The sequence below is a fragment of the Poeciliopsis prolifica genome, unplaced genomic scaffold, assembly GCF_027474105.1.
Source record: "Poeciliopsis prolifica strain line A6 unplaced genomic scaffold, Auburn_PproV2 SCAFFOLD029, whole genome shotgun sequence".
In the NCBI taxonomy this organism is placed as follows: domain Eukaryota; kingdom Metazoa; phylum Chordata; class Actinopteri; order Cyprinodontiformes; family Poeciliidae; genus Poeciliopsis; species Poeciliopsis prolifica.
The window spans coordinates 6,828,421-6,852,093 of NW_026562404.1; the positions used below are offsets into that span (position 1 = coordinate 6,828,421).

General features: G+C 38.1%; 1 protein-coding gene across 1 annotated transcript; it reads left to right on the plus strand.

The window, feature by feature from the left end:
* The first annotated feature begins 1,267 nt into the window (after positions 1 to 1,267).
* si:dkey-32e6.6 (extracellular matrix protein 2) lies at positions 1,268 to 17,026 on the plus strand. Its single transcript, XM_055049754.1, has 10 exons — positions 1,268 to 2,655; positions 4,090 to 4,232; positions 4,344 to 4,574; positions 4,662 to 4,905; positions 5,627 to 5,742; positions 8,308 to 8,440; positions 8,550 to 8,707; positions 9,086 to 9,225; positions 16,244 to 16,570; positions 16,664 to 17,026. The coding sequence occupies exons 1-10, from the start codon at positions 2,445 to 2,447 to the stop codon at positions 16,833 to 16,835; spliced, it is 1,875 nt and encodes a 624-aa protein (XP_054905729.1). The 5' UTR covers positions 1,268 to 2,444; the 3' UTR covers positions 16,836 to 17,026.
* Positions 17,027 to 23,673: the final 6,647 nt, after the last annotated feature.

Consider the following 23,673-nt stretch of genomic DNA (forward strand, 5'->3'; position numbering starts at 1 on the left):
AACGCTTAACTCTGTGTAATTAAAGGTGGAGGATGTTTTCCAGCCACTTATTGTAATTGTACAGCACAAATAGTTATGACACTTTTAAGTTGTTTGAAAAAAATGCTGTGTATATCAAACACGATTTAAAAAAATAATTGACTAAAAAATTTAATGCCTTGAAATTGGCCTCTGTCTCTTTAAGAAACTCCTCTTTCTCAGATTTGTCCTTGACCACATCAACATTTCTGTAAGTGTTTACATTCGTGTGAGCACTGGACTGAGAAGTGATTTCTATAATAAGATTAGCAGATGTGCGGTTTCACCAGGTGTTTGCTAATTGCTGCTGCTAGTTTGAAGGAGCTGAGTGTGCTGGAAGTGGAGGGGATGCCCTGGACTCCTGGACCAGCATTTCAATGTGTATTTGTGCTTCAGAAAATCGTGATTCCACTGTACGCTTAAAATACATAATCTAACCCTGGCAGAGCATTTTTCAGCATGCCGTTAAAAAAAAAAAAAAATCCCTTTCATCCATTAAAACATCCTCATCCTAAATCAGATATCAACAATCTAAATAATCTGAAGAAATATTTTTTCCCCTTGGTTTCAACCAAATATAATTTGACTAAATGCTCCACTTTATATATATATATATATATATATATATATATATATATATATATATATATATATATATATATATATATATATTTATTTATATTTTTTTTCAAAAGTCTGAAATGTATATTTTTTTATTTCACTTTATAATTGTGTATTAAAATGTGGTCTATTACATATAATCCCAATATATTGTGTGACAATAGAACTGAAATGTTTGTCCATGAGACTGCAACAGGTGCCTATGCATCTCCAGAGTATTTTTTTTTTCGTTTTGTTTTTATGTTACAGCATTAAATGTGTATATCTGTAATAACTAAATAACTTATGCAACAGACTATATCTTTGTTGTAATGGACACTTTATTTTGTTTGTTTTTGAAACTAAATCTGTTGCCATTCTAAAATTATCTTTACAAGCCAGTTTTTACTGTTAAAATCCCTTTGGCATCAACACTACATTTCTCACCAGAAAACGCTGTGGAACCAGTACTAACTGGAGTTGTAAATTATCTTTAACAGGGTTTGTGTTTTTAATTTGCAAGATAAATTGGGGGATTTTTGTTTTTTTCTTTTTAGCTATTTTGGATCTTGTAAATGACACAATGTTTCCAATGAGGGTCTTTTTTTTTTGCTGAACATCATAACAGCTGTGGGTATTATAAACAATACATGTTGGTAAACTAAACCTTTTTATATATGGAAGGAAAATCTAGACTCGGCACCATACCTTCTGGTGAAAGCTGGTAATTTAGCTGTGCTGTCAGACTGAGGTTATGGAGGGGTGTCGAATGTGGTCAGCCCATTACTGCATGTTCCTGTCGAGGCTAAAATGAATCATCTGTGGACACTTTACTGTTTACCTTGGACGAGCGCATCAGGACCTGAGTGTTTCAGTGTTTAGTGTGAAGTTGTCCACGGTGCCATTTGGACTGTGTCTATCGCCTCTATCCCAACCGCTGCACCTAATGTGTGAAAATGATCATGCTCTCCGTTAGCACAAATTAATCCATGAGTCTCATTGTTATATAGATTGACCTAAACCAGTTGAAGAACCTCATAATAGATTTATTGCTCATCTGTGTGGTTTCCTCAAAAAGAAAAGGAAGTTTGTCAGCTTGTTTCACCTCACAGTGAAAATCCCATGTTGGTTCCACTCTGAGCTGGGTGCAAAGGGTGAGTGTGACGACTCGCACACTCCACAGTTCATGAACAGTATGTAAGCAGAGAATGTAAAGATTCCCATATTGTTCTCTCCTTGGAGTTCATATTTGTTTTAATATGTGGATGCTAGTGGAGCCTGGCCAAACATGGTTGTCTCTGGCTTGACCCGTCTATCAACTCTGTTCCCTGCCAAATCGCGTCCAAGATACGTGCACACTGTCCTCAACGTCTTCTAAATCAGTTCATCAAAAATGTTTTAAGATGAGACTTTTTCTCATTTTTCAAGCTTTCTGTACTGGAATTTCTTTCTTTTTTAGGTTGCATGGGAATCGCTTCTTTTTGCTCAGTCTGCAGACAGTTTTGAGAGAGAGAGGAGACAAGGAGGAGCGAGGCGTGTCTGTGCTTCATGGTATAATGATGGAGTACCTTTATTAGCATGGTGAGAGTTTATTTTTTCAACCTGTCCACCTCCCAGATTTTCCTTCCATGCTCTTTCTTTTCTCCTCATTCACAAAATGAACATCTAATACTAAGCACAAGGATTTTTAGAAAAAGGATTTATTTGACAAAAATTTTTTTTTTTTTGTCCTTTGGAATTACGTTGAACTTTGTGATATTTTTTGTTGTTGTTTTGTTTTATTGCCTCAAGGCTGGTAGAAACGTAGGACCTAAACCGAAGAGTAAATGAGCAAAAATCTAATAATGCAAGTTCAGAGCATGTGGATTGTGATCATTTGTGTGAGCGGCACAATTTATTGTGGGGAAACCGAAGAATTATCGCATGACCTGAATGCAATCCTGGAAATAAACTCTGATGCACCTGAAATAGAAATGGCTACCAGTCATCCATCAGGGACTGATTCAGGGGAAAGAGTTTTGGATCAGCTTATCACTGGTAAGATGACAAAACATTTCTGTTTCTATCTGCCTGCTTTCCACAATAAAATGTCCAATAACGTAACAAATATGGATTTAATATCTAAGTTTGTTTCTTCATCCATGTTCTTGTATGCACTTGAAATCAAATATTTAGTGTAAAGAGACACAGGACTTTTTTTATGTAACATTGGAGGTAGTCTTGAAAACTTATCTTAGGGTCACACATCAAACACAACACTTTATTTTAAGATTAAGATCAAAAAATTCAAAACAAATCAGACCAGATTTGGTGGACCTCTGCAAGTTTGCAGAGGTATATCATTGGGTGAAATAACTAGTGGCCTCAAAGAACCACATGCAACTGTTCAAACAAGTCTGAGCCACGGTAAGAACAAGGCAATATTGTTCATGAAGATTCTGTGTCCCAGAGTCCATTGTTTTTCGGTGTGAAATATGTTTCAAAAGCAGAAGACCTTGTTAAGATACTGGCTGAAAGGCAACTCAGAGAGAAAAGCCATGCTATGTTTTAATAGATTTTTAAAAAAAGTTTATTAGAACAGAATAGAATGCCTCAGTGAGGACATTTCAGCATACCAAAAGCAAAGTGACAGGTGAAAGGAAGCATGCATTTTAGTTAAAATATGGTAACAGAAAAAGCGTTGAGGACATAATGAAACAAAAAACATTTATCAGTATATAAATAGTACATGGTTTCAGAGAACTCTCTGCCTGAGTAGATTGCTTTTCTAGGTGATAACTTAATAAAGGATATAAAATTTCAAAATATATTTCTGCATAAAATAGATAAATAAATAATAAAATATTATCTATTATTATTTAGTATTGACATTTGTTTTGTGCAAATAGTACCAGGAATGCAAACAACTTATTGAGTTTGACTTTGTTGAGAGTAATGATGATTATTAAAAAGAACATTAGGTGGATTACAGAAGCTTCATTTCAACATGAACTGGGAAGTTTAACAAATGAACCGTAAACCCAAGGATACCACGTAAAAATGATGATCTGGTGTGCCTCGTCTGATTTTATGCCTATTAAAAATGCATACAGAGCTGAAAAGATGTAACTAAGCAAGATGGCTGCCAAACCTGACTAATTAAACCAGTTCTGTCAGGAGGAAGAAGCCTCAGTTCCTGCAGACTCTTCTGACAAGCTTGTGGGAAAAAAATCTATCAAATCTATCTAAAGCTTGCAATATCTACATAAATATATGAATTTGAAAAAACAAACTCACTCAATGTTCTAGTATTTAGCGAAGAGGAAAAAATTAATCTTAACTGACCTAAAACAGAAACAGTCTAGTCAGACTTAATGTCAAGCAGGAAGGGTGAAAAATGATTATGTGTCTTTTTGATACAGTGGATGTAAATGTTTGATTTCACTTGCGTCTCACTGACTGTTTAATTTAATTGTAATGACTCGGGAACAGAAGTGCAGTCTCAACTGGAATCAGAAAGAAAGACAGGTCAGAGGAAAGCTGGTCGTAAAAAGCTGGAGGTTGTCAGAGGAAGGAGAAGTGCTTGGGGGAGGAGGAGGCACGCTGCTACAGCAGAGGCCGCTGCGTATCGAATAGTAAATATATTCAAAGATTTTTCTGCATCATTTCCACTCATCTGAAGTCGATATTTCTGTTATTTTCCTCTTGAGTTAGTGATGTCCCTGGTTTGCTGCTGTATTCTGCAGGCCGGATTAAGGCAACCTCTGAAAGGCTGGAGACAGAGTGCAAAGGGAGAGATGGAAACCAGCCTCCTTATGGCAACACTGAAGGAACTTTATGTGGAAAAGAAACGACTGATGGATAATGGAAAAACACAAGAGGAAGAGGAGGAGGAAGAAGAAGAAGAGGAGGAGGACAGCGATGAGGAGGAGGAAGATGATGACGATGATGACGACGAGGATGATGAAGAAGAAGAGGTTTAATTTTATTCAAAATCCTGCTGTTGTACACATCATTATCACCTGTGCAGTATGTAAAAAAGTTTTTCTGTTTCATTTCCGGAGGAAGAGGAAGAAGAGGAGGAGGAGGAGGAGGAAGAAGAAGAAGAGGAGGAGGAGGAGGAAGAAGAAGAAGAAGAAGAGGAGGCGTCCACAGAGCCTCCTACTAATCAAACAGAAACTCGGTACAACTCTACTGGACCTCCAGCTGAATGCCAGACTGCAGACGCAGAGATAAGCTGCAGGGGTGTCGGGATGACTCACCTGCCAGTTTTCCAGAACCTGGGAGTGACAAAGCTTGACTTGGGAGGTGTGTGTGTGTGTGGCAGGACTGTTGTCATTGTATTATTTCAATGAAATAATACAAAATATTAAAAAGAGCATTCTATTTAATTAAAAATTGGTGTTATCCATACATTGTTTTTTTTGTTGTTGTTTTTTGAAATTCCAGTCAGAAATTTATATTCATTTATCACTTACATGATTGTCAGATTAAATTAGGGCTTTAATTATAACCGTTCTTTCTCTGGAATGATCTGATGTTGAAAAATCCAACTTCAGTGATTTAAGTTATTGTTTATTGTGGATTATGTTAATCCACATAGATTCAAAATTATACATGAGGGCTATATATATATATCTATATGATTTCCGTGCTAGGAAAATTTCCATGTAGTTTTAAATGGCAGAAATTTCATGCCAGCACTTTTTGTGATGCAGCAGTTCTCCAGTGTGATGCTGGTATCAAAACCGTGCACGATCCACCGTCATTTGGCGCCGTGTTCTTAGGTTGTGAAAGCCTCTCCAAGCTTCTCCATGATTCCTCCAAACATGGTTTTTGCCATGATATATACAAAAAGTTGCTGGCAAGAAATGAAGAAGAGATGTCAAAATATCTAATTAAGAGCTCAAAAGTTTGTCAATATTCATTTTTGTTTTTTGCCACGATTTTTTATCATCAGAAGCAATATTTGAAGTGCAGATGCAGTGCAGATGTGATAATTGCACTGCATATTATTTTCTGTTCCAAGAAAACAACATCAGAATCATCAGTCCACAAAGTTTATTTGGGCTGCGAAACCTGGGTGAACTGGATCTGAGCCAGAACCAACTGGACGACGAGACGTTTGGCCAGAACTGCCTGCTTGTGAGTATGGCTGCTTTCTTAAAACTGGCAGGGAAAGATCTACATTCATCACCTCCTTCTGCAGCCAGAAAAGTATAAATATTTTTTAAAAAGTTAGCACTAAATACACTTGCATAAATTATTGCATCAATGCAGTCCAGGTTTTTTCAATAACTACCTTCATAACTCTGCATTGTTGGAGGAATGTGAGGCCTATCAATTACTGTGATAACATTGTCATTATATCTCCATAAAGCCTGTCAGCAGAGGGAACCTTAACAGGCTCCCCAGATTCCTGGTAGAAGTCTGCACTGAATTTGAACTTGATAAAACGGAGTGGACCAACACCAGCAGATGACATGGCTCCCCCAAATCATCTCTGACTGCAGAAACTTTCCACTGGACTTTAAGCAACTTGGATTATGTGACTTTTTTCTCTTCCCCAAGACTCTTTAGCCTTGACTTCTATCTTAAAAGAAAAAAAAAACCCTTAAAACCACTTACACCAATCTTTTTTCTTTCTTGTCTAGATGAAACACTTTCTCTTGAGGCTTAAGATAAAGGATGCAAAAGGTTTTGACTATGCCCTGGATCTATCTTTGTGTGATAGTTTTTGACTCCAGCTGCATGCCTTTGGATCTTTCTCAAACACTGAAATGGGTTTTGTTCCTAAACCTTTTCCAGGGTGTCGTTGTTCCTGATACTTGTGGACCATCTGCTTAATCTTTCGCTGATATACGACATGTAAAATTACAATTGAACACATCACAAGTTTTCACAGTAAACATATTTCTAGAGAGGTTACTGATATGAAATTTTCACCATGCATTTAATACATATAGTCCATAACATTATTCAAAAATTATTCTACCTACTCTACCTGGATACATTAAGTAGCTAGTGTCTATAGTGTTAATTTTTTGGCTTTTCAGTAGCTACTTTTCCATGATTATGGAGTGCTAATGTCTATTCTACAATTTCATAATTGAACTGTTTTCATTAAATTATTAATTTAATTTAAACCACACTGTAATTAAGCTAGTGTATGTGATAGGTCATTAAAAATCATGACAATGAATAATGTAGACAGTAACATGACATATATTCATAATTCAGCCAAGGCACAAGACGTCGGTGTCTTATCCAGTTGGAGCAGCAATTTGGGGAAATTGTAGTCATCAATTTTACAGAGAAGCTATGAATTCAAATGTTCGATTGACACACGTTTATGAACAGTCCGTTAATGTGAGAGCTCTCTTGGAGCCAGCTGCACATTGTCCGAAAAACAAAACAAAACAAAAACATCATCCTGCTACTTCCTGTGGTCTTCTTCGTTGTTTTCAACTGTAGCAACATCCGACTGTTGATTATGTGACTGGCGTGATGCGAAAAAGTGTATTTTGTTTATTTCGACACAGCCGGAAAACCACCTCCTTCTAGCGCGAAACTTTCTTATTGAAAACATGTTTGTTTTTTTCCCAAAGAATGTTCTTTGATGTGACATTTATTTTTGTAATTTCAATTTGCACAACTCTACAGTTAACAGAAACATAGCTGCTGACTATCTAATGGACAGCTACCAAGTTAGCTGACTTTCCTCTGATTATGTTGGCTATAACATAGCCATTGTCTAACATCTCCATTTAGATCAGTTTTTATTGGTGCTATGCATTATTTTAACTTCTAAGAAACTCAAGTTTGTGTTTTTATAATTTGCAAGCCATCTTCATTTGAATTAACAAATACATTAACAATACAGCCTTTCTGTAATGAAGATTGGCATTAGGGATGTCACTTTTGGAATTGAATTATTTAATAATTGAACTATTCAACAAAATTCTAATTTTTTGAGATGGACCTGCCTGGTGATATAATATTTCTTTCACAATGCCTTGTTTATCCACAGAAAATAAAAGAATCAAATAAAAATTTATGCCAAACAGAAGATCTTCATTGCAAATTTTAACCTTCTTCATCTACGACTTTCCTCCGGTTTGTAAGTCTTTATAGAACATGTGCACTCTTTTAATGAGCAGATCGCATGAGTCACTTTACAGCGAGGAGTCAGGATAATTGAAGTTGCATTAACAGATGCTTTCTAAGTAAAACCTTCGATTGATTCCATGCCATACTCAGAACCCAACCACACCGAGGCGACCGCTCTGTTCTGACCAATCATTACTCCTCACCACTGATACACTGAAGCCAATGCGTTGAGGAACAAAAGGAAATTATTTTTGGAAGAGTATTCTTTTTTTCTCCCCTTTTTCTCCTCACCTCACCATAATGACAGAGGGCTGATGGACTGGCTGGAGGGACACTGTAAAAGATTCTGTCCTCTGCTTTCCCTCACACATAAACCACCGGAGCCATTTGTACCGAGAAACCTCCCACGGTGGTTTTACTAAAAATAAAACATGATAAATGACATGGAAGAGATTCACAGAATAGCAATTCTTTCATTTGGTTCTTTTCTGTAAACTCCGAGTGGAATATGAAATTATGGACTTCAAGGCAGGCTTCTATTTTGTCTTTTTTAATCACACTGGCCATTTTATCTCGTTCTGAAATCGGGTTTCTATGCAGAACTTGACCTTTTTGAGAAAACTGGATCTTGGCGACAACCAGATCTCCAGAATTCCAGCACTGCCAGCATCTCTAGAGGAGCTCAAGATTAATAAGAACAAACTCACTGTTCTCACGGATCATTGCTTCCAAGGTACAACTAGCATATGTTATAGAAAGAAAAACACAAGACAAAAACTGCAACCCCCCCCCCCAAAAAAAAAACCCAAACATAAAACAAGCATTTTACATTTTTATTTTAGGTGTGAAAAACCTGTTGAAGCTGGAGCTAAGGATGAACACCCTTTATGAAGCCAGCGTGTCACCTGCAGCTTTTCGACCTCTGCAGAAGCTCCTGGAGCTGCGGCTGGACAACAACCGCTTCCGGTCCCTCCCTCTGGGCCTTCCTTCGTCTCTTCAGGTGCTTTTACACATTTGTTGGAACCTGTGGTATATTCCCTAAAGTGAAGAGCAAAGTAACTAATTTTGTTAAGTTATAATCTCAAACTTCTTAGTATAATGCTATAACCAGCACATGCATAATTGGGCAGTTGGAGGAAAGGGATCCATGAAATAAAAATCTTTACCAACAAGTTCTCTTGTTTGTGAAGGCAGTTGTTTTGTGAAGGTTTGTTAGAGAACATTAGTGAGCAGACCACAAGAAACACCGTTAAGGTCAGGTATTCAATCTTTAAGCACAGTCAGATTCTAAAGTAATGTCCCCAAGTTGAACATCATCTCTCCGATTTCTTCTCAGGAGTTGCTTTATTTAACATTTACCTTCTTCACTATTTTTAAGGTGCTGAAAGTGAATGGAAACCTGATTGAAGAGGTGGCCGTTGAGGCCTTAAGGGACTGCATTCATCTGAAAGTGCTGGATCTGAGTCATAACTATATCCACGATCAAAGCATCAATAGCAACTCCTGGACCCGTCTTAGGTAAGTATCATTTATGTAGTACCTCCATTTGCCACAAGAGGGCAAGCTGCCCTTGGGAAGCTCTGACCAGTTTTATCTACATATAATTAGGTCTGAAGTAAACCAAGCGAAATAAAGTATTTTTTTTTTTTTGCTTGTTTTATTTTTTTCTTTTTTTTAACGGACCAGCAATAGTATACTATTGTCATAATCAATACATCGAGCTGGTGTTATTCTCAATTACAAACTTTTTTTATGGTATTACAGTAATTATTTTCAGCACACAAAGTTCTTATTTTCTTCCCCTTCCCTCACTTTCTCTTATGCTGTCATATTTACATATTCTACAAGTCATGGCAGTCGACTTTGTGTACTTAGAAGAGCAGGGGTGTGATTTAGACCTCGAGGGCAACTGTGTGCCTGTGTGTGTGTGTGCGTGTGTGTGTGTGTGTTTGTTTAAATATAGTGAATTCCGGAGGGTTTGTCTTTTTCTCCCTTGGATCCTTGTGAACCACAGAGCAAGTTCAAGTAACGCAGAGGAACAGAAGAAGGGACTGCAGGAGAGGCAGCTGAAAAGGGATTGTGCAAGTTATGCACAAAGCAAAGTGATAGAGAGGGGATACAATCAAACACTTACATATTTTTTTTAATCAAAGCAAAGCTCAATCCTTGTGAAAATCCAAAGGCCACATAAATAAAATGCCCTTAATTTGACTTTTAGATACTAATAATAGTGCATTTATTGCCTGACATTTGCCTTGTTGATAAATGTGGAAACTGTCCCATTGGTAAATTATAAATGCTCTGTTTTAAAAGATTTCTATAACTTTTTACAGCTTTGCATAGGTACCAGATTGTGAAATGTTTAACCTCACCCTCTCCAGGATCTCGTTAATTTTAAGACAATAATGCTGAATCTGCAAGAAAGCTCAATCCTTGTGGGGTTATTTTCTTGTTGTTGTCCAAAACAGTCAAATGGAAAAAAAAAATAATAAAAGGGAGAAATTAAAAATAAATACTATAATGCAATGTGCTGGCTCTAGTTAGTGGAGTGCCTCTGGTCACTGTGTTGCAGTCGGAGTGTTTATTACGTCCTGCTGGGGTTTAAGCTAGAGTGTACAGGAAGTTACAGGGAGTTTGGGACTGGGGATAAAATCTGGGATCTGTCTTTGGAAGACTGGTGGGGCTGCTTTAATATTATGGCATTATCTGCTTTCCTAATACTGTGTAGCTGGAAAATGTTAGAATAAATATGCAGTGCAAAGATGACTTAAATCCCCAGAGTCATAAACATAATGGGGACACATTTGTTTAGTATTCAGAAGAAGTTGCTTTGTTTTGTTTTTTACTGCCATATGAACACAGAAGTTCAAGTTTGGCCAGTAGAAAACAATTCACTTCTTTACTATGAAGGCATGCTCGACTTAAGTCGATATTATCAGGGAATCTTAGCAGTCCACTACAACACAAAGTGAATAACCACACATCAAATCTTTCAACATCATTAACAGAAAAAAAAAAAAAAAAAAAAAAAAAAATATATATATATATATAATATAATATATATATATATATATTTTATTTATATATAAACAAATTATACTTCGTGGTTCAAAAGTTCTTAGCAGAATAAGCTAAAGTAATTGTCTCAAATGTCTGTGGAGAGTTAATGACGTTTATTGAAGTTTGTAGAAGTACATTTTTGTCTGTCTCTTTAGTGTCTGCCACAGCATCACCATCTCTGTTAACTCAAAACATTTATGAGGCTAGTGCAACATCTTGAGTCATTTGTTTTTCAGACGTTCCCCTGTGGATTTACGGTGCTTTTTAACCTCCCATTTCCCATTTTTAGCCTACCTTCCGGTCTCACAATGACAGCTTTATATACAGGGGTATATTACTCATTGTGAGTAATATAGTCATAAGTACTTATGTCTGTATTATAACATTTTTACCACCATCTTTGTATTGCTTGTGCTGATATCTTATGACTGCTTTTCATAAAATGGGCTGTACATAATGGTCAATTATTTATATCTTTGTTGTGTTCTTTTAAAGTTCATCATTGCACAAGTCATGGATCTGTGTCTGTTCACAAACGTATGCTGTGCTGCTTGCTCATTAAGAGCTATGAAGCGTTTTCCCTGGAATCTGTCCAAACAGTCCATAACAGCGCTCCGTCTTTTGCCACTTTAACATTTAAAAGTGGATTTTAAGATTTAACTTTTAGGTTTATTTCAGTTGTTTTTGAGTGTTGCACAATGTGACCTTGGTCTGAACTCGCAGGAAGCTCTGAATCCAGGAAAACTGGCAGCTGCTTTGAAGGGTTTCTTCTTGTGAATAATCTTCCTTGCTGCATAATTATGGTGAAAAATAATTATACATCAAATAAACAAAATTATTATTACCATTCTATGAGTAATAGGCAGAAAATGTAATCCCTCTAAGATCTTTGCTGATGCTTTTCAAGTTGACATTGTGGAGGAAAGTTGTATGCTCACATTAAAAGCTTTGCATATATTTATGGAGTGATGGTTATTCCCATTTTCCATTTTTTATTGTGTTAAACAAAAATCATCTGAGGTGTATAAATGATAAAACCTCAGATGATAAAGATCATTAGCTTATCATAACTCAACTTCTATTTTTATTAAATTCCTATGGAAATGCAAAATGTGCTCCTAGTTTTTCAGTGTATGGATTCTAACATGATTTTTTACAAAACACATCTTGATGTTCCATTTTAATTCTTTGTTACTATGAAAATATTTTCATTGTATTCTGGTAAGTAAAGTAATGAAACTACTATTTCAATGAGCCATTTCATGTCAGACCCATATTTATTTAAATATGACATCTTAACACCTTTCCAGCCATGTTAACCTCTGTGCCCTCTTTGTATGTGTTTATCAGATATTCTTGTTACGTAAGTGGTTGTGCAGTAGCTTAGCATTAATTCTGTTCCAGTGGCAATCTGAAGCAGCGCAACAAAAGCTGTCCTCCTTATTCTTCCAGCTGTAAAACAAAGAAGAAAAAAAACAACAACAACAAAACAACAACGCCTGTTTATCTGCTCCTGGTTCTCGATCTGGACGTCAGTCAACGTTGATCTTTGCTCACATCACTGCTTCCAGCCAACAAATTTGACTCACCACTTCACATGTAAAAAGAACGGAGCTCTACTTTCACTGATTGCTCTTACATAAACCCCCAAATGCAAATGGTTGCATTTTTGAATGATCCCCATAAAGCATATTTATTAGTGAAATACTTGTAACCTAGCTTTTTGTGATAAGCCCCTTACAAAACAGTGCTTCGTTGTGTTTTGTTTTATGCATGAACATGTGGCTGTGTTGAATTTTTGACTTTTATTAATGTAGTGGTGTTGGCAGACAGACAGCTGTGGGAGAGCTCTGCTGATTTCCAAACACTACAATCAGAGTGAGTACATGGTGATATTGGGTTAGCGATCATCAAACCAGAAGTGCGTGTGTGCATTCGTGTGTGTGCGTGTGTGAGCACGCATACGTATACGCCCGCATGTATGTGTGTGGTGCCATGTTGAGTCTTAGCCTAAATAAGCTTGTCCCAAAATCTCTTTTTGTCTTTGGTCCCACACAAATTGGTTTCATAATGAGCTTATGTAAGCAGTAACACAAGCAGAATTGCGCACATCATTGCACACTGCACACCCCGCCTATGATAAAACCACACTGACATCAAATGAGAGGGATTTAATTAAATGAGCATCAGTTCACGTAAGGGTTTCATCCGCATTTTGAACGGTAGCTTTTTTTCTTATTTTACTGAACGTCGTCGAATACAAAATACTTGAAGCAAAAGAAGTCCAGCTACAGTAAATCAAATAAAGTTTTAGCTGTATTCAAATCCAAATATTTGCTGGTGTGTTTTGCAGAGATTTGACAAATTGTTCAAAGCACTCCCAGAAATCAGTTTGAGTGAATACATTCGGGTTGCACAAACGCGCACATGTTGCTTTAATAAAGCCCAAGTCGTGTCCTGCCATTCTTCATCCATCAGTGTATTTTCAAGTCCGCACTTTGTCTTTCTTTTCTTACCTGGCACAGCCGCTCTGGCTGACTTAACGCTGTCCTGCTTGACTGCCAGTGTTCTGCAACTGCCATGTGTGATGCTGACACAGATGGACATGTGTGCATTACAAAGTACTGTTAGTGTGCTTTTTTTTTTTCTTCTTTTTTGAGGTTGTACTTGGTCACGGTTTGCGTAAACACTTCGACACCCAGTCTTGTAAAGACAAAAACATTCAGTTTTCTTCTGTCCCGTGTACCTTTATGTGGTTGCAGAAGTAACAGTGCAGAGGAGAGTTCTGTGTGAGATAGTTGATCTGTTTCACGTCATTTGTTTGAATGTGCGTATGTGTTTTTGTGTGCAGATGCCTGTGGGTGGAGTGAGGGTGGGGAGTGTGGGTGGTGGAGGCTTCTACAGTTCTTCCTGAGAAGAGAGCTCTGTGTCTCCACTCATTAATCCCATGTGGAGCTCTGAGTTGTGGCGGACTGCCACTGTGCTTACTGGCAAAGATTTCGAACACAAGTCAGCAGCGCACAACTGGTCTGAACTGGTGCAGGGACAGATACGTAGGATTTCAGAGCACGAACAACATAGTTAAATGCGTAAGAAAGCAGAGGGAAGGTTCAACAAAAAGCCTTTTGTTGTATGCTGGTGTAAGATAATTCCTCTGAGATTATTCATAAGTTTCTCTGAAGGAAGCCAGGCCACGATTTTAAATCATCCTGCAAGAGCAGGACCTGATTCTTTCTCTAAATTTTAGTGTGAATCTTGCAAATCATCATAAATCAACAGAAATGGTAAGGTCTGTCATACAGAGGAACAAGCCCAATAAACAGTGAAACCTCAGAGTTTTCAAGTTCAATGGATGAGCGTAAACAGAGACTTCCTCAAACTAATGACCCTACCGAAGGCCTGGATCGACGTGAGACTGTGAAAACCCCTATCTTCCCCTGATTAACTATCTTTGTTTGTCAGGTGAAATTGGGTGTTGCTTGGATTTGGACCCTGACTCGGAGCAACTGGGACAATGTTCCTATTCTACTTGAACCTGGCAGCTCCTCACACCAAGGGGCTGCTCATGCTTCCCCCTTAGCATTTAGGTTTGTTGGTTGGGACATGTTTAATTGCGTTGTTTTGCTGGATTTAGTTAGGTCTTATGTTGGCTAGTGCAGTGTTTCCAACCCTGGTCCTCACAGCCAGGGTTGGGCCTGAACTGCCCTACACATTTCAGGCGTTTCAGCTCAGCTTCAGCCCAGCTGATTTCAATTGGTGCATGATTTACAGGCACTTGCTGGACTACAATCACCTGAATCAGGATTACCAACGCAGGGAGACATCTATGACATGCAGGGCAGTGTGCCTTGAGGACCAGGGTTGGGAAATACTGGGTTAGTGTCCTGGTTTTCATCTGTTTTGTTTTGGGTTGTCATCTTACCATACTGCTATTCTTTTGTTTAAAACCTATGCTAAGTTAATAAACATTTTCATTATTTGCCTTAAAATTGGAGTGTCTCCCTTCTTTGTCATAACTTCGGGACCAAAAAGGGAAACACACCAATTTGTTTTTCTTTTCTCAATGATACCCAAATCTCTTGACCATAAGGGCATTAGCTGCTTTTGTCTATTCCTATTGGGAAAGAACAGAAAATGAGGCCTGTCTCCTGCTGTGATTCTTGCATCAAACTCATAACAGCTGTGTGGGATCATGCAATAAAAATATGGATCTCTTCTGCATCTTTGCCTCGGAAACAAGAATTTATCCCTCTGTCCCTGCAGACATTTACCCTGTTTTCTGTAAACTAAAACTTGTATTATTATAATATTTGGACAACATACCATATCCTTTTGTATTCTCTACCATACTCCCCAGCTCCTACCTTTGCCCAAAGTGCATTATTAGCTTTCCTGGCCTTCTTCAATATTTGTCTGCAGTTTTAGCTTTTGGCCTCTCCTGCAATGCTCATGAGAGTCCAGTAAATGTAAAACAGGAGGCAATGATGGATTGTTGGGCATACATTAAAATGTTCAATCCAGAGACCTATAAAACATTGTGTGCTGTGATTTGAAACATCATTGAAATTGCAACTTTCAAGAGATTAAATCACAGAGTGCTTAAAATAGCAGGATAAAAAATGTAAGCAAAAGCAGATTTAAAAATATGTTTTCAGCTGACTTTTAAAGGTAGCCTCTGAGTCTGCCCATATGAGAGTTGGTTGAAGGATGTTCCAGAGCCACAGAATAAAAGCTTCTATCTCCTTCAGTCTTTAATTGTATGGGAAACAGTCAACAAGGCATGATCACAGAACTTCACAGCCCTAATGACACGTAAATGGTCTGAGATTTAGATTGATCTTTTTCCATGCAGCGATCGCCACGTCAAACATATCTTAATAAGCCAGGAGCCAGTGAAGTTGATGATCCAGCCAGGAGTCTAGCAGCAGCATTGTGCACAGATTGCAACTGGTTTAGGGACATTTTGCTTAGACATGTGTTCCACGCCTCGCAAAAATCCAGACAAGATGAAACAAAAGTATTAACTGATATTTCAATTTCTGGACAAGAGCTAACGGGACTAACTTTGGCAATATTTCACAAATTGTAGAGTCAGGAATGAGACAAAGATCTGATATGATTTTGTCATGTCAGACAACCTGAGTTGAAGATTAATCCTAAGGTTTATAACCGCAGATTTAACCAGATAACCAAGAGGCCCAAGTGTCTTTATTGTATTTTTACACGATTATTTTCTCAGATCTCTAATCATCTGTTTACATTAACCTATTACAAGAAATTATGCAATAGGTTTAGTGTGAAACGTTAAAAATGTACAACACTATAATTAATGAGGCAAAGATGTTTTCATTAGATAGCTATGAGAGGTCATTTTGGATGCGAGTGTCAAATTGAGCATAAAGTAATGTTGTTTTCATTGATATGGCAAACAGAATCACATGACTGAAACTTGGATTCCCGATTGTTTATTTCTCAGATCTCTGGAAGAGTTGGACCTGTCGCACAACCGCCTCACCTCCATCCCTGTGAATCTGCCTCGCTTCCTCCGTAAACTGATCCTGCAGCACAACAGCATACGTCACATTCCTGCCTTCGCATTCCGCCACATGCGTGCTGGCCTGCAGTCCCTTCATCTGTCCCACAACGAACTGAGCACCGAGGGTGTAGAGCGGCATTCCTTCGTTGGAACCTACCGCTCCATGCGCGAGCTCCTACTTGGCAGCAACAGACTGCAGGACATTCCCAGATGTGTCAGGCAGTTCAAGAACCTGCAGGTGCTGAGACTGGAAAACAACCAGATCAGGTAGGGATGCATTTGAAATGTTTAAAATCTTTATGTTTTCCCTGAAACAACCTTTACCTAGATCTAATTTAGATCTGTGTTCTGTGGTTTTAGGCAGGTGGAGCAGTGGGCAGTGTGCCACCCTGGTAATTCTGGCTTCACCTTGGTTTCTGTCCACCTGGAATATAATCTCCTGGAAGAGGAGACGATTCCCCCGGAGGCTTTCTCCTGTGTGACTGACACACAGGGACTGGTCCTGTATCCACAGCAGGGCAAACGTACATGAACTGACACATATGCTGTGCACAAGCACGACAAACAGCAATACAGTTCTCTACAGCTTCTGTCATTTCTGACATCTTTATATTCACCATGGTATCAGAAAACATTTACAACTTAATTAGCTAAGTCAGTAAATCCATTTCTAAGTAGTAAATGTAGTATTTTGGCATGCAATAAAGAAAATATGAAACCTCACACAGTAACTGGATTTTTACTCTTTTGGACAATAAATTTGACTGTAATTCTCAGTTGCTCAAAATCACAGGGTAACTAAGTCTTTAGCCTCGAGCTTCTTTGGGAATTTTACTACTTAGAGTGATTAAAATGTCTCTAGAGTAGTTTTGAGGTCCTTGCAAGGAGAGTCTTTAATTGAGTAGAATTAAACTAGGGGTGTGGTGTGGATGCAGACCAGCCTGAAGCAATCTAAGCTTGGGTGTCCAAAAAAAAAAAAAAATGTCCGATGTGACCTTAAAGGGCCCCACTTAAAGGACAAATATGACCATCATATCAGTTTTCTATCTCCAGATGAGGTCAGAGCGTACAGGAAAACAAGCAAAAAATACCAGAAATAACAAAAAGAAAACACAACAATAATGTTCAAGTGGAGACAAAATATCTGACTGAAATCTAGTGAAGATCCTCTGGCATCAACTTAAACAAGACAGTCATGCTTCAAAACCTATCCAAAGCAGCTGAATTAGCGCAAATGAGTGTGCCAAAATTCCTCCACAGTGATCAAAGTCAGGCAAAACAAATACTCCATAGCAGGTTTTGCTGCCAAGAGTGCCAGAAACAGTTATTAAGTTTAGAGGGCAATCCCTTTTTCACACAGGGTTATGGAGGTTAGGATTTTTTTTCTCCCTTAAGAATGAACACCACCATTTGTTTTTGTATTTACTTGCATTGTCTTTGACGAACATTTAAACTGGTTTGATGTTCTGAAACACTTTAAAAACACTTTAAGAAAACAGGAAAGGTGCAAACACTTTTTTCCCCCATCACTGTAGAGCCAGGTTGGGTTAGGTAGCTTTTCTCTTACTGAATGAAATCATCTTATAAAGTAGCATCCTGTATTTACTTTTGTGATGGTTACCATGCATTCAAAATGACAATTAAGTTGAGTGGAACTTGAACAAGGACTGAATTGTGTTTGAAAAACACAAATCACCCTCTCCTAAGAACATTTTCCCCCCAGGTGTTATGGTCCTTTGTTTTTCCCCTCTTTTCTTTTTAGTTCCTTTCTACATGCAGTTTATATGTCTGTCTGAAAATAAGGAATATTTGAAGGGGGCAGGGCAGGGATGAATATGCCGTAGAGTCTTCCAATGAGTGTTAGGATGATTTACATAAGTGTTTCATAAAATCAAAAGAATTTTAGCAAAGAACCCCCCCCCCCAAAAAAATGTAAATCAAACATTTTTGACATATTATTTAAGTTTGAGTCATTTGAACTCATTTTCAGGGTAATCATTAGTTTAATCTCTGTACACACGTTGCACAGTGTATCACTTTGAGTGATAAATGAAAAAAAAAAGACATATTCAGTCATGTTCAGAGAGTGAAGTAAAGGTTTACAGATGGGGTTTTTTACAATGTAAACTACAACAACTGAGGTAGGAGGTTTCATCATAGGGCTATGTTTCTGGTGCTCTAAATGAAGACCAGAAGGTCACTTACAGATGTTTGAGTTGCAAAACAAAAATCAATGACGGAGGCAGATGACAACATAAACAACGTATGTTTAGAATATTTTACATGAGCAGACAAACGCATGCTCGCTTGTCTTTTTCTGTGCTTGGGCATGTAATCACATGTTAGGTCTCTGCTGTAGTCTTGTATATTCGGTGCAATCTCCAGTCTCTATAATTGTATAGTCATTTTGTAAATGGCACACTACTGTCTAAGAAATTGCACATTTGCTCTTACCCTGCATTTCCTTTGCACTTCTTGTTGAGATGAAGCTTTCTTTTGGTGTTTCTGCACAAATGGATGCTACAGATATGGGATGTAGTTTTAATTTCTGACATGTTTGACAAATCGAATGCTGTCCATTGTAGCACACGTTGCTAAACTGCTAAGCGCGCACAACGGCTGTTTTGCATCATGTCAGGCTAAAGCCAGATCCCATTTGTAAGTGGTTGACCGGAGAGCGGTCTCCTCTCCAGCGTACTGTCTGCTCTGCTCCAACACAGCAACTTCCTGTGTTTGTTATTGGATTAGATGGGATGCTATCTGATCAAATAAAAAAAAAAGTCTGAGAAAACATGGATAACAAACAGTAAAAGAATTCTCTCTCCGATGAGAAATAAAGAAATAATTTGAGATTAGGTAAACAGGATAGTTTATGGATCCAGCGTTAGATTGTAATCTACACTCAAGTATAATAGTAACTAAATAGTGATAGATGTAATAGACAGGTTGTATAGCTGTTTGGTTTTGTTGCTTGTTGAGTCTGACATTAAGTTATTTTTCCTGGTTTAGGTCAGTTAGTATCATAGAAATGATTTGCTAAATACCACAATAATTACTAATATTATTATCATCTCCACTTGCAAAAGTCCAGATAATGATGGCATCCATTTGCAAGGTTATAGTAGTTCATGAATGAAGTTGCTTATGGATTTTTTTTAAAGGCAATGCCTCAACTCCATCACTTTCTGGTCAGACATCATTTATGGGATGTCTGGTCTGACATCCAATCAAATAAATTGGCCAGCATATTAAAAATAGTGAACTGAAGAAAACTGTTGCATCCACTCCTCAGATGCATGAAGACACCACTGCTCAGGAAGGAAATGTGTGCTGTGTTCCAGACATCAAGTTTTAGTGTGAAACAAGTGCCCTCATGGACAAGGACCTTCATTTTGTTGATATCTGAAAAAGGGAGAAATTTATTTTAATGCCAGACAGTCAGAAGAAACAGGTAACTTGTCTATTTCTGCAGGGTATGCAAAGTGTTTGCTGAAAAGTGTCAAACAGCAGCCACTTTTCCATTAGCACTCAACAAATCACCACCAAAGACCATGGATCAAAGATGCAAATCTTGATAATTCTCTCTGCATGCCTCGAATAGAAAACAAAACATGGCAGTGCTGACTCAAGACAAAGCGATCTCTAAAGACACGTTAGCTTCTCGGTGTTACAGGGCAAAGCGAGTTTAATTTGAATGCCAAGCCCTCTGGCTATAGACTAACACCATAATCAAGTGAACCACAGCAGGATGCACACAAGCACAGAGAAAGACTTGCATCTACATTCACTTCCCAAAGGAGAGAATAAGAAGAAGATGAAATATCGTCTGCAAAACGAGTTTATCTGACCTTTACTGCCATCAACCCCCTGCAGGGCATTGATCTGGTCTGCATACTTTTCTGCAGAAAAAGAAAAATACATACAGATTAAAATGCAGCTATGTGTGTCTATATCCAATTGCATGGAAAGTAATGAATGTCAAATTGATTTCCATCTATGAGGAGCAGTGATTCAAGTGGTGTGTGTAAATAACTGGAAAACGTACGTGTGACAGTGTTTACGTGAGGATGAAAAAGTTCCCAGATGGAAAGGCTTGGCATTTCTTCCTCTCTCTCACTCTGGGTATTGGGAGTACACAGAGAGAGGAAATGAGAGAGCCAGGGAAAAATAGCCCAATATCCAAAAAAGAGGAAAAAAAAACAAACAAAAAAATGGTTAAATAGGAAACTGTGAAAAGAGAAAAAAGAGAAAAAAAAAATCAGTTACATCAAAATTGAGAATCAGTCCTCCAGAAAAAAGTTTTATTTTGCAACCACTGTTGAAGATCACCCAGGGTCTTTGTTGTGAAAGACTTTCTGTAGGCCAGTTTTAATCATCTTACAAATATGTGTAAAAACACCTCTTTCTAAAATCAGACATTATTCTTGGAAAATAATGTTCCATGATGATGAGAGTATGGGGAAAAAATACCTCTGTGAGGAACACTTTTATAAAATTGTGACCTTGAAGTGTAAAAACTAAAATAGGATGCTTCTTTCTCATTAATTACTTTAATTAGAGATAGACAAACTCATGAGCAAACTGGGGGCCAGCAGGCGGACCGGAGAGTACTTGATAGCTCACACAGATGATTTTATATCTTAAAAGACTTGTCAAAAATAAGCCTCTGATTAAAAGAGAGATATGAATGGCACAGATTCTTAATTTGTTTACGAAATTTGAAAGTTTTTTTTTTTTTTTTTACAATTCAAATAGACTGACAAAGAGCTGCATTATGGACACAACTGCCAGACTAAATAAAATTTACTGTCTCATCATTTGAGGTGCCATAATTTTAAATGATAGCGTGAAGTGGGAATGGGGACCCAATGTAAATCCTGCCTAGGACTTTTAGGTAGTCTGCAGAAAGAATTCTTGATTGACAAGACAAACTAAGATCGAATAAATCCGATTGTGGGAGAACCCACACATGCACAGGAAGAAGATGCAAACTCAACACAGAAAGGCCGGGATTCGAACCCAGGACCTTCTTGCTGCAAGGCAACAACGACGACTTGCGTCTTCGCTGCGCAGCCCGTGTTTCCTAACACCTCTAAGATGCCTTCACAAACCAGCAGGATTTATTTCGAGGATAAATTACACATGACCGAGTTCTGAAGGAAACGCAGCTTATTTTATTTAGGGTTGGCAGAGTAAAGGGGGTTGCAACTTTTGTCCCGTCTCTGCTGTTTTAATGTTCGATAACTAGCAGAAGACACGTTTTTCATTTTTTTATTTTTATTTTTTTTTTGACGTGAACTTTATCACCTTAAAGGATGATCGTGAGGATTGTGGAGATTTGTTTTAATTACGCGGCGCGCTAAATCATTTTCTCGACTTCCTATTCTTCCCTCCACCCCGAAAGCCAGAAAGTAGGCTGGCTTGTTAAGTTTATGGGCCAGACTCTCCAGACACGCAGTCATTCCCCGACGCACACGCGGTGGTCTGACACGTTTCGCAGAGGAACACAGCGCGGGGGAGAGGAACTGCGACTGGACGTGAGAGGGAGACACCGCGACTATCCCTAAATGTGATGAAAATATAGCAGCTCGTCTTTAAATCTTCACAGGGAGAAGGGGGAGAAGGAGAAGGAAAAGACAAATCCCCTTAACCCTGCTTATCTCGGAGTGAATATCATATTTCTTCAAAAAAAAAAAAAAAAAAAAAAAAGGTAGGGAGTTTGATTACTTTATACTTTCTAAAGTAGTTAGATTTTATTTAGACGTGACATTTTATTTTTGCCTAGTTAGTTTTGGTATTCTATCTGTTGTTTCACATTAAGGTATTTTTAAATTATTATTATTTATATTTTTCTTTATTTTTAATGTGGGCTGCGTTTTAATGTTGCAATTCATACTACAGAGAGCAAGCAATTGCATTAACGCACATCTAGACGTCGTTGTAGAACTTGTTGGAAAGGAAAAGAGAGGAAAGGAGAAGAGGATAAAAGAAAAGAAAACAGAAGAAAGAGAAATAGAAAGAAAATAAAAGCATGGAAAAAAAATATTTGCACAAGATTGTCTTGTGCAGATATTCCACTCAACCTGTTACAGTTTGATTGTTCATTTTCTCGCCACGCACACTAGATGGCGCAAATAATCTCCACTCAGCTCAAAGGCCGCGATAATTAAGTTGCATTGCACTTTCTGACGTCTATCCCTCAATCAATACACCTTTACTTCTCATTGATCCCCGAATGCAAGATATTTCCGAGGTTCAACATGCAACTCATTTCACAACCCCGTCCTGGATTCATAGTTAGTTGTCAGTTTATTGTGGTGAGTTACAGTAGACCAAGCACTAATTGGAAAAAAAAAAAAAAAAGAAACAGCTCATGGATGAAGTAGTTAATCTGTTTAAGTACTTCAAGTACTTTTTTTCACTATTGTTGTCAACAACTGTGCTCATGAAACTAAATACTTACACTGTATGGGCCCAAACAGCACCACGTCAGACTTTCTGAAAATTGGTCAGACAGTGGAAATTGATGGTGTGATGTGTGTATTTCCTGACCTTCCTCCCTGCCTGCCTATTAGCCAGTCTGTGGGTTGACCGCTGTATACCTGCCAGTCTGTGTGCTCTCTAACTCCCTGTGCGTCCATGTCTCTGTTTTAATTGTGTCATATTCTCTCTATGTTCTCTCTTTCGTTCTTTCGAAGGTTGAATTTTTAAATTGCTGCATCCAAGCAGTGGCTTTTTATTTAAATTCATTTAGAGAGCCTCTGTGCTTTATTATTCTTATTTCAGAAAATTTGTACTCTTAAAGCAAAAACCATCTTCCCACAGGTGGTGTCAATCTTCAGATCTCTCCAAATCTCTCTGCTGCTGAGAAAGTTGGCCCCCCTTTCATGTATCTGTGTTACTCTTTTTCTCCGCTCAGCTTTACTTGGGCCTCATCTCTGCAATGCCGGACAACTTGTCACCACATCGAAGCTTGGCGGCACAAGAGTAGCTGCCAAGCAGTTCCTTTTTTTAGGCACAGAACTCACCAAATTACAGCCGCTGGTGGCGTTAACTCCACCCGAGTGTGCTTACCGGACCCGCCTAGCAGTAACTGCCTTCATGTCAGAGGAGGACAAGAATTAGGGATTGCACAGAGGAGCGCTTGGCACAATGAAGTGAAGGAAGTTGAGTCAAGTAGCCAGATTGCTTTCCACAGATTATTTGTGAACCACACGTTTATGTATATTCCATAAAGTCGTCGGTTTACCACATGCAAAGCGCTTGTGTACATTTAGCTATTTGGGTTTTATATGTCCACAGTTTATTGCAGCTTGGATCAAGTTCTGAATGGCAACACTACCCTAAATGAAAGCACAGATTAAGTCCTT

Excerpts from the sequence above, each read along its gene's own strand:
- si:dkey-32e6.6 (XM_055049754.1), top strand. The coding sequence starts at position 2,445 with ATGAGCAAAAATCTAATAATGCAAGTTCAGAGCATGTGGATTGTGATC. Across the intron at positions 4,233-4,343 it reads AGGCCGCTGCGTATCGAATA|GCCGGATTAAGGCAACCTCT; the intron begins GTAAATATATTC and ends TGTATTCTGCAG. Across the intron at positions 4,906-5,626 it reads GACAAAGCTTGACTTGGGAG|AAAACAACATCAGAATCATC; the intron begins GTGTGTGTGTGT and ends TTCTGTTCCAAG.